The following is an 11,088-nucleotide window of genomic DNA, read 5'->3' as shown; positions in this document are numbered from 1 at the left end:
GAGTGGAGACTTCAGCAACGACTAGCTCAGTGCTTTTATTTACATTATTTATTTATTTCTCTCTAATTACAAAACTACCCCATGACTTTTTGTATCTGTTTCACTCAAATCCTAAATTCTTTTTTTTTTTTGTTACAAATTGGTCCCTTACCTTTTGAAATTTTGTTGGACAGTAGTGACACAAGTTACAAAAGTTGCACAGCAATAGCGGTATGTGAAATTCAATTCGATATTTTTTTTAGTTTAAATAGTGTCAACTATGTTAATAAAGAAATTTTTTTAATGATGCCTAATAGTTATGGTTTTTGAAGACTCGTAAACAGGACTGAGAGGCATAAATGACATGGTAGTTGTGCCCTCGACGCTTATTTCTATGAAGGATCTTGGGCCCTTACATTATTTCTTGGGGTGGGAAGTGACTCGCATGCCGACTGATCTATATATCTCTCAGTCCAAGTATATCCTAGACCTACTCAAGAAAACAAAAGATGCTTGATGCCAAACCTAGTGGTCATCGGTTAAGTCTTCATGCAGGAGAACCACTTTCATATGGTACTGACTTCCGGAGTCTCATATGGGCTATGCAATATCTTTTTTTCACCAGGCCAGATATCGCTTTCGCATTTAATCAAGTTTATCAGTTCATGCATTCTTCTACAAGTGCTCATTGGGCTGCTGTAAAGAGAATACTATGTTACTTAAAAGCCACTCACGATCACGGCATCATGTATAAGCCAAGTCCTCTTACCATTACTGCGTATGTCGACGCAAATTAAGTTGGTGATCCTGATGATCATAACTCCATTGGTGGTTACCGCATCTTTGTCGGAGATAATTTAATCTCATGGAGCTCTAAGAAACAGCAGGGTGTGTCTCGTTCTAATATTGAAGCGGAATATCGTCAACTTGCATGTACATTTTTTTTTTGGAACTTGCAGATACTTCAATTGCTTCTCTTGGTTTCGAAACCTTTTCCGTGATCTACATCTCTCATTGATCCTCCACGTTTGTGCTGTGATAATATCAGTGCTCTTGCTGTTGCTTCTAATCCTGTGTATCAAGCACGCATGCGCCATGTCAAAGTGGATTATCATTACATTAATGTCACTCGCAAGAAGATTGTTGTTGACTGTGTTGCTTCAACTAATCAGCTTGTTGATCTTTTGACCAAACGTTTATCCTCTTCACCATTACCAACCCAGTTTCCAAGCTTCCTGTTCACCAACGATCGCTCAGCTTGCAGGGGCGTGATAAGCCAACTGATAAGCCAAAACCGAACCAGTTTGAATTTCTCTCTTCTCGCTCTTCTTCACAAGCGAACACATCGAGCCAGTTTGATATTCGAGATAACTCTCACTTGTAACAGAATCATCTAATATGACAGTATACAATGAACCTGCAGGCTCAATCATTATTCGTCGAGTTGAGTTTATTCATTCAAGCATTCTTATTATATTGAGTATTCATTATATCTTTCACGAGTAACCCAATTTTATAGAGTTTAATCCGATAACACTCTTTTTTACAAAAAAAATTAAAAGTTAAACCAATGCTACTTGAACTTAAATCACATAACTCAGCCAAAACTTAAAATTCAACTCCAAAAATGGGTATCTACTAAAAAGTTAAATCAAATAGTGAAGTTTGAACCACGTAAAGTTTGGATTAAAAGACGAAACAATAACAAAGCGCATAGAAAAAAAATAAAAAACAGTACTTCATTTCCAGATGAAAACAAGCAACAAACTTAAGTCTTGTAATCTGAAGTTCAATCAGCAATCCTATTAAATGTTGGTCTATAGGGGGCATGAGAGGGAAAAACAGCTCAATAAACGATCGAGTTGAAGTTGAATTGGATTCGGGTGAATTTTAATTATGCAATAATCTGCGGGATTATGTTTAAAATTGCGTTGGACATAGGCGAATTCAAAAACGCAAGTTGCATTTTTAATTTGAAGAGCAAGTTGTTAACATTTTCAATTTGCTAATTATGTTGCTACTTTCATTAAAGATGGTTCCTACAGTGCACTCATTGAATTAGTGAACAATTTTTTTGACATGACAGTCACACCACCTCAAATTTTTTACTTATTTCCACTCTTGGAGAAGATTTTCAGTGAATCGAAAACACAGTTCAATACATCAAGTATTATAATACAATTGGTTAAAAACTTAAGAAAAAATAAATTCTCAACTAATTATACGGTGTTATTTAGTGAACCGTTATGTATTTTCATCACACTAAAAGTATCTTCTACCCTTGAGATATGCGTTCATGACCACGCATGAAGAAATCAATCGAGCTAATAACCTTCACAGGTCACACTTAACAGCCGTGTTTTCTTTACCAAAAAGCGATGTACTGTGTTAGTCCTGTGAATTTTGAACACCGACATAAATGTCAAAGGACAGGTGGAGTGGAATAATTTGTCACATCAGCTTGAATTTCACATGATGCGACATTCAGCTGCCCTTTTCTCTTGGGTTTTAGGTTGCTGGTGACTTTGCTGTCATGCTACCCTTTCTATGTCCTTATCTACTTTAATTTATTTGATTATTGTCTAAGTAATCACTCTACTTTTGTGATAGGTTAAGTCAATCATAATTGTCATGCATTTTAACTTTCTCATGTAACAGTATACGATTAATTTAAGATACCGTCATAGGGTATCTCAGTTGTAAAAGTTCTACTATTGACTCAAGATGGCCATGCATTTTAACTTTCTCATGTAACAGTGTATGATTAATTTAAGATACGTCACAGTGACATATCAGTTGTACGGAAGTTCTACTCTTGATGCAGAATCTCAAACTAGTAAAATGTGAATACAAAGTGCCATTGCGCACATTATTAACAATATTAACAGTGCATGATTAACGTAAAGTATCATCAAAATGACATCCTGTAAGAGGAAAATTATTTTGTTCACTCGCAGCCCCAAACTAGTAAAGTGTGAATGCATTAGAGAGACGAAAAGCACTTTGGTCGCTTTCCCTAATAAACGCACTTCCTGTGTCAAAATTTCAATGATCCAACAGCACTTTGTTTCTATGAACTGTTTCTCAGATAAAGCCAAACTTCTACTTAGCCATTACTTCAAATTATTTTCTTGGTGTAGTTCTTTGTGAATCAAATTCGCAAAGAACAAAAAATGGGAAAGGCTTTGGTTTTAGCATTCTACATAACCATATGCTGTGTTGCTTTTATTATATCAAAGATTGTTATTTCAGTCCTCATCTATAAGCGCTGGAAGAAGAAGCACTTGGTGCATGAAGATGGCTTCTCTGGTATGCTCGAAAACTCCATGAAAACACTCGGTTTTACGCGTCTTAGAGCGTATCTTTTATGACACCTTCATCCACGATGCTCAAAATGACGCATTTTCCATGTAATCTTCGATGAAATTCGTAGCAATAAACTATATATCCTGATTAATGTATTGTAATGTGCATGTGTACAGGTGGGAAAATGGTTTTGTTCGGGGCACCAACAATGAAACCTCTGAAAACGGATGTGTTCTTGAAGAAGACATTGAAGTTGAGCAACAAGGACATCATTGGTTCCGGAGGCTACGGGACGGTTTATAAGCTGACAGTAAATGACTCCACAGCCTTTGCTGTGAAAAGATTGAGCAGAGGAAGTCCAGATAGAGATCGAGGCTTCGAGAGAGAGCTCGAAGCAATGGGGGACATAAAACACCGCAACATCGTCACCCTTCATGGATATTACACTGCTCCAAACTATAATCTTCTCGTATATGAACTGATGCCTAATGGAAGTTTGGATGCAGTCCTGCATGGTATACATATGCACTCAAATTTTACAAAAATGCAAAATTTCCATTTGTCTATGGTGATCATCTGGTAAATTATGATGCAGGAAGATCAACGGACAAGATGCATTTGGATTGGCCTACCAGATACAAAATAGCACTAGGTGCGGCAAGAGGAATATCGTACCTTCATCACGATTGCATCCCTCACATAATCCACAGAGATATCAAATCAAGCAACATCTTGTTGGATCAAAACATGGAGGCTCGAGTGTCTGATTTCGGATTGGCCACGTTGATGGAACCGGATAAGACTCATGTTTCAACACTTGTAGCTGGAACTTTCGGATACCTAGCTCCTGGTACAGTTGAAGTTCACCCATGAATTTACAATAATATTGTCAGTAGCATACTGCTCAGTTACTTTCTTGTGTATTGATGTAAGACAGACCATTTTTCTGCAGAATACTTTGATACGGGAAGAGCAACAGCGAAAGGCGATGTTTACAGTTTTGGAGTTGTTTTACTAGAGCTTCTAACCGGAAAGAAACCTACGGATGAAGCATTCATTGAGGAGGGAACAAAGCTTGTGACATGGGTAAGTTATGAACTCAACACTTCAATAAGCAATAGCAATCCTCCATGTTCTTACTTGAATTGCCATAAAACTGCTGCCATTGTTGATCAGTGACTAAACCTACCTGCAAATCAATCGGTTAATGATGTTCGCAGGTGAAGGCAGTTGTTCAAGACAGAAGGGAGGAGTATGTACTTGACAGTAACTTAGGCTGCTGTTCGATTGATGAGATTAACACTGTTTTTAGTATTGCATTAATTTGCCTCGAACCGGAGCCTTCAAAGAGGCCTACCATGGATGAGGTTGTCAAGATGCTTGAGCAGATCAAAAATAAAAAATAAAAAACTTGTAAAAGACACATAAATTTTTACACCTGTGCACCTGTTTATACCTAAAATGTTTGTACCTAGAGCTTTCTTATGAAAACAAAAATTAAATTAGATTCCTATAAGGTTTGAAAATCATTTTAAACGCTTTCTGTAAGCATATATACGTTTAATTCCCTTCCAGTTTCAATGGCGTCTCCTCTTAATTCTTCTTCAACATCGTCAACCCACTGCTCCTGCTGCTGCTTATCTGTGAAGCGTCGTCCTATTTTTGATCTGCTCCAAATATACACAATCTTATGCCTATGAAGCTGGAGGGCACCAACTTTATTATCTAGAGGTATCTGTTCGTCCCCATACTGAGAGCTTACGATCTTATATGCTACATCGATGGCTCACTCAGATGTCCAGACAAATTCATCGTCCAAGATTCAATGAGGCAGAGCTGGTTAATCTGGGCTATTAGCTATGGTGCAGGAAGGATCAAGCAGTGATGGCGGTGATGAATGCTAAACTCTCACCTTCAGCACTCAGAAAAGTCTTCCATTGCTCTACAGCCAAAGAACTATGGCTTGCTTGCAGCTTTTCAACCCTACCGTATGATTATTTTGAAGTGTACTATATATTTTCTTAATTATTAGTTACTACATATTTTAGTGGTCTTGATTCATGATTATAATAATCATTATCAGTGATATATATATATCTTCTAGCTGAACTTTCTGTTTGTATTTACGACCACTCGCTATCAGTTCCAAATTCATGTCTATCGATGCCTATGTTGAAGAGGGAGGCCCTGATCACTAGGACAATCTACCACTTGCTATTCAAAATCGGTATTATTTTCACTGGTTTCGTTAAATGGGGCTCAAACTTTCCTTCTCATCATAATCAACTAATGGTTTTATTTGGTTTGAACCTTTGTTACGGAATATACATTGATAGTTACACTACTGCAATCACAATGACCTACAATGGTTTCTCAATAGCTTTGCAATCTGATAGTCGGGAAGGCATGCCTTGCCCCGCCACCTATGGTTTGAAGGCTAGCAGCTTCTTGTTTGATTATGTTGCCTGCCTAGACGGTGTTTTAGGCCTAAAATCAGCATTCGTTAATCTATACTAGAATTCAGCACTGAGCAGGTCTAGCAACTAGTTAGAGACAAGAATTAGAAACATGGTTTGATGATTGGCAAGAAAGTTTGTTTCAGCCAATCAAATGTGCCTAGTGCATAAGGTAATTTCAGGGGAAGAATGAACATTAATACAAGAAGAAGAATATTAAACAAAACAGAACTTGCAAATCAATTGGTTAATGATGTTACGGGTGAGGGCGGTTGTTCAGGACAGAAGGGAGGAGTATGTACTTGATAGTAACTTAGGTTGTTGTTCAGTCGGCAAGATTAGCATCGTTTTTAGTATTGCACTAGTTTTCCTTGAACCCAGGCCTTCAAAGAGGTCTACCATGGTGAAGCTGTTAAGATGCTTGAGAAGATTAAAAATAATAATAAACTTGTAAAAGACACTTAAACTTGTACATCTGTTTATATTTGAAATGCCCATACCTGGATCTTTCTTCCGCCCTTTCTCTCATATATACAAAAACGATGAGCAATTCAAGTAGACATCTGTTATGGCTTATTGTTATGTAAGCATTATTTTATTTGTGTTGTAGATTGCATTCTAACCGGAGAGTTATCGGCAAGATAGCCACCATAAGATGGTTGAGAAATATATTTTCTTTCAATTTATACCACTTCCTGGTCCAATCCAAGGTACACAAATAGATACATAAACGAAAGGCAGGCTCAAGTGGCTAATAGAGAACATGAAAAAGCTTACTCGTAGCATCTACTTGAGGATTGATTCCAGTCCTTTCACAACCGAAGCTTTCAAGGAGAAAGAAACTGGAGTATCTCCAAAGAATACATCAAAAAGAGCAAAAGCCACGTTTTCTGACTTAATTTCAGCACCCACACTAGAAGGAAGCCCATCGGACGAGATAGAGACCTAAATATCACAACAAATCTCATTTGATAAGATTGCATGCACAGAAAAAATTCACATTGAAGAAGCATAACATAACTATGTTGGTTTTGAAAACACAAACTAGCATGCGTGTTAGAGGAAGTCCGAGGGAAATAATTCAGGGAAACATAGAACTCCCAAAAGACTGCAGTAGTTAGCATGCATAAGAAACCAGTAAATTCGAACTTACAAGCATTTTGGAAGGGTCTGGCCAAGTCAAAAATATGAAAGTTCCTTTCTTAAGAGGTTGCCCTTGAAAGATGCTACGGAATGTGGACAGTGCAGATTCATCAACAGGGGTTGGTGATTTGATTCTTGGAGAGATGGCATCATTCAAGGCGTCCCAAAAAGTTTTCCCATCAACATCTCTAACCAGAACAATCTGTAACGATTTCTCCAAAGGAGCTGCAATTAGGAAAAGTAACGTTAGCATCCTCTATATGTGCGAGTGTGTGCGGCAAGGAAGATGCATACTTTTTATGATTATTACATAGAAAAATAGAGTTGAACAAGGATGAATCCTCTTGAATCTCAGCAGCTGATCTTCCTTTCCAAGCATGCAAACTATTTAAGACGGACTGGTTCACATATAGTCCTGCAGCATAGACTTTTACGCCAATAATTGCAAAGACCTTTTCCCTGTATCCTACAACCATTGCCAACATTGAGGTTATTTGCTACATGTATCACGCAATTATTTGTATCAAAAGGAAACACACAGAAATCTTCTTTTTCTTAGAGTGAATGCACTTTGCTATATGTGATTTGAAGCAACTAACCAGTTCCAAGCAACGTCAATGAACTCGAACAACCCGGTAAACTCAAAGATGTTTGAAATTTCTCTTTGGTAGCAGGTTCCTCTATGTATTCTGCACTTCCAACCGCAGCTTTGTATATTTAGAAAAGTACATCAGGTTTTGTTATGAATGCAATCAAAGGAGAATATAATGAGTGATTGAAATGGAATAGCATAATAAATCTTGAACACAAAAGCTTAATGCATTCTCGTGATTACGATACCACTGATAACAGATTTTATATTGAACCAGCTAGATCTGTTTCATGGTGATGATTAAAATTGTGTTCTATCTTCTCAGTCTTCAACGAAAAACCATAACACATCAGATTAATCACCCTGATGATGAAAACTGTGTTCTATGTTCTATACCCCAACATAAGACCTGGCCATTAGGAATTTCAGAAAGCGAAACCGCTCTCAAGTCTAGTAGCATTCTTTCACATTCTTACAACTGGAGTTCAATGTGTCTATAAAGTTAAATCTTTATCAGATTGTCTCCATGTTTTCAAAGTTCCGAAACCAGTATCAAATTCTACAACTTCACCAATTGTTTTTGTTTCATTTTAAGCAATACAATCACATAATCGAATAAAGTCACCGACTTTCGGAAATATACTCACTCTCTGACCAGAAATTTGATTGCTTTCTTCTCCTCCACCTCAATTCAACAACATTAATCATATCAAAAAATTCGACCACATACATTTACAAGATTTTACCAGAGCTTGCTTTCTGCAGTCACACTATTCGCCTGATGAACAATTCTACATACATTTCTTGTTCTAAGTTACTGCTGGGGTAACACCCCAAAGCCCAATTGGGATTTTAACAGAAAGAAAACAAATTTCTCCGCAGATAATTTACCATGACAACTGAAATTTCAAATGAACATTAACATAGCAAAACTTTTTTCACTTCACACAGAAGAAATTAAAATTAAATCCTGCAGATAATTGAAACAAGAAATGAGGAAGCTAAGTGGGAATTATTCACCTGAAGCTGAGGAAGCATTTACTGCAAAAGGGGTCTGAGATTTGATGTTCTTGTGAGGGGGGAAGTGAATGGGGGTTTGGCAAATGAGAACATTTGGGTTTGAAATTCCAGTCGGGAATCCAATTCTGGGTTTTGGAATGCTGTTCCCGGTGGGAGTGGGAAATTGGAGCCATTTGGGACTGCAAATTGCTTGAGCTTCAAACATGCCTTCAATTTTTGGTTATTGGAAAACCTGTTTTCCATCCAAACTGTAGATATGGAACAAATTCATGGTCACAACTTGAGGTCTCGATCTAATAATATGATATCATGTGTTAGAATTTTACACATATAATTGTTTTATTAGAACTAGAGATCATGATGAATGTAAATTCGAGCCTTAATTTATAAGAAAATTAATGAAAAAAGTTTGAAAATTTTAAGTTTTACAAAATAAAAGGTAAAGTGAATAGTATCAGGATTAACCTAATGTAAAAATATGATTTTTCGTTAAAATGAACAGTACAAGAATATTTTCGTTAAAATTTCCTTAATTTATTGGTTACACATCTAACAATGCAAGCTAAATTTTAATTTTTGTATTTTTAAATAAAAATTTAACGAACAAAATATTTTAAGTACTTGATACACTAAAGCACCCAAGAAAGTCACCGTAACTCAAAAGTTAGGATTGTAAATTTGACCATTAACAGGGATTTCACTTCAATGCTACAAACGTAACCGATATAGGTTAGAGAAATTCCCCCATTAATCTTCACCCAAAAAAAAAAAAAAATCCCCCATTAATAGTATTAAAAAAATGTGAATCATTGGAATGTGAAGAGACCAGTCGGTTGGTCACTGATTCAGATAACTAAAAGTTGAATCGGAGGTGGCTGATGATGTAAGGAAGACGCAAAGTCAGTCAGGCTCCCTCCCTCCACGTGGATGTTGTTCTCAAAAGCTCTTCCCAACTTTCCAAGAGAATTCTCAAACGGCTCATTTAATCTAGCCGTTACACTTTGCCCTTTTCTCCCACTTTAAAAATCCCAAGTCTCTATCTCTCTAATTCCATTCCACCCTCAGCAGACACAAAATATTTCAACTTTCTTCTTTCTTCTTTCTGACAGCTCTCAATGGCTAAAGCAGCTCTCTCTGTTCTGCTCCTGCTCTTGTCCTTCACTTCAGGTACTTCTTGCAAAAAACCGAGTTAGATTTCGTCAAAGACACAATAATTAGAATGTAACAGTCAAAACTTTTTGTACTTCGAAGTCTGGAGCGTTGTATTTTTTGTTTTTTTGGGTTTTCTTGCTCTTGAAATATAGAATTGTGCTAAATTTCATGCTGAGTTATTGCTTAATTATCACTTTATAACTGACATTTTAAGTTGTGTTGTCTATTCGTTTTCTATCCATCTCCCTCTTCGTGTATCTAAAAGGGAAATATTACCAGTTCCAAGACGGATTTTCCGCTCTCCATGTTTTATCATTGTACCTGACTGGCACTAACTTATATGCACTGTACTTATCTCAGTTCCGAACCTCTAATTTCAAATTTACTGTTGTCTTTGCAGAAACTTTGCTCATGGTAAATGGACAGGTAATTAATATGTCAAAAGTTGCTAAAAAAAAATGAAACATGTAACTTCAAATACAAACCTAGATAACTTTTCTCGTTCTATTTCTCAAATGCAGAAAACTTGGTGTGTGGCCAGGCCTTCGTCCGACCAAGCAACGCTCTTATCGAATCTAAATTACGCGTGCGCGCACGTAGATTGTCAGATTCTTCGAAAAGGATGCCCGTGCTCATCGCCGGATAATCTCATGAACCGTGCCTCCATAGCCATGAACATGTATTTCCAATCCAAGGGAAAGAACCAGTGGAATTGTGACTTCAGAGGCTCTGCTCTCATTGTCGTGACTGATCCAAGTAAGTAACATTTTTTTCATGAAGAACGTCATTTAATTTGTTTGCATTTTATTTATTTATTTACTTATTTTTGTATTGATATGCAGGTTATGGTGACTGCATTTATGCATAGTCCTCGGTAAAACGAAGTGCATGGGATCATTCAAAGGAAATCTTGAGGAAATTCTGGCTGTTAATTTGTAGAATTTTAGCTTTTAATTTTAATAAGACTTGTAGATTTGTAGTTAAGTAATTGTTCCAATTCAATAACAAATATGGATTAAACTCAATTTATATGACGAACTTAGAACATGAGTAGCAATGTGGAAGTAAATTGAAATTGTATGTCGTATGTGAAACACCTTACGTGTGCCTCAAACGTGGTAGTTCCCGTGAAAAACTGACAGAATCAAGTTATTTTCTTTGTATTACAACAACTATTAAACAAATGTCTCAAACAAAATTCAAATTACATATGCAAGATGCCATCAGAATGATAAGCCGAACAGAGGCTGGGGCTGCTTCCATCCCACCGCGTCCTTCCTTGTGTGTCGGAGATATAAAGCGAGTGCACCAAGAAAACAAAATCAGGGAAACTGGGTGGAACTATTCTATGCCAAGCATAATTGCACACATGAAAGTGGAACTTCTACATATTTGCTGTAGGAATAACCAAATAAGGGACCAAAATTTCATCTTACAAAA

General features: G+C 36.8%; 3 protein-coding genes across 3 annotated transcripts; 2 read left to right on the top strand and 1 right to left on the bottom strand.

The window, feature by feature from the left end:
- Positions 1–3,009: 3,009 nt before the first annotated feature.
- Positions 3,010–6,296, top strand: LOC137743448 (receptor-like serine/threonine-protein kinase At1g78530). The gene is made up of 5 exons (XM_068483338.1): positions 3,010–3,288; positions 3,462–3,800; positions 3,881–4,135; positions 4,238–4,371; positions 4,506–6,296. The coding sequence occupies exons 1-5, from the start codon at positions 3,153–3,155 to the stop codon at positions 4,689–4,691; spliced, it is 1,050 nt and encodes a 349-aa protein (XP_068339439.1). The 5' UTR covers positions 3,010–3,152; the 3' UTR covers positions 4,692–6,296.
- A 107-nt stretch (positions 6,297–6,403) lies between these two features.
- Positions 6,404–8,704, bottom strand: LOC137743449 (fatty-acid-binding protein 3, chloroplastic-like). The gene is made up of 5 exons (XM_068483340.1): positions 8,497–8,704; positions 7,484–7,591; positions 7,195–7,350; positions 6,895–7,109; positions 6,404–6,686 (listed from the first exon to the last, which is right to left on the bottom strand). Exons 1-5 carry the CDS (start codon positions 8,699–8,701, stop codon positions 6,528–6,530), a joined length of 843 nt encoding a protein of 280 aa, XP_068339441.1. The 5' UTR covers positions 8,702–8,704; the 3' UTR covers positions 6,404–6,527.
- Positions 8,705–9,559: 855 nt separating this feature from the next.
- Positions 9,560–10,783, top strand: LOC137743688 (major pollen allergen Ole e 10). Its single transcript, XM_068483619.1, has 4 exons — positions 9,560–9,663; positions 10,049–10,074; positions 10,170–10,404; positions 10,491–10,783. The coding sequence occupies exons 1-4, from the start codon at positions 9,612–9,614 to the stop codon at positions 10,514–10,516; spliced, it is 339 nt and encodes a 112-aa protein (XP_068339720.1). The 5' UTR covers positions 9,560–9,611; the 3' UTR covers positions 10,517–10,783.
- The last annotated feature ends 305 nt before the right edge of the window (positions 10,784–11,088 follow it).

This window comes from Pyrus communis, chromosome 8 (genome assembly GCF_963583255.1).
Source record: "Pyrus communis chromosome 8, drPyrComm1.1, whole genome shotgun sequence".
Lineage (NCBI taxonomy): Eukaryota > Viridiplantae > Streptophyta > Magnoliopsida > Rosales > Rosaceae > Pyrus > Pyrus communis.
Note: the sequence above shows the minus strand (reverse complement) of the source record. Positions and strands in the feature narration are given on the sequence as shown.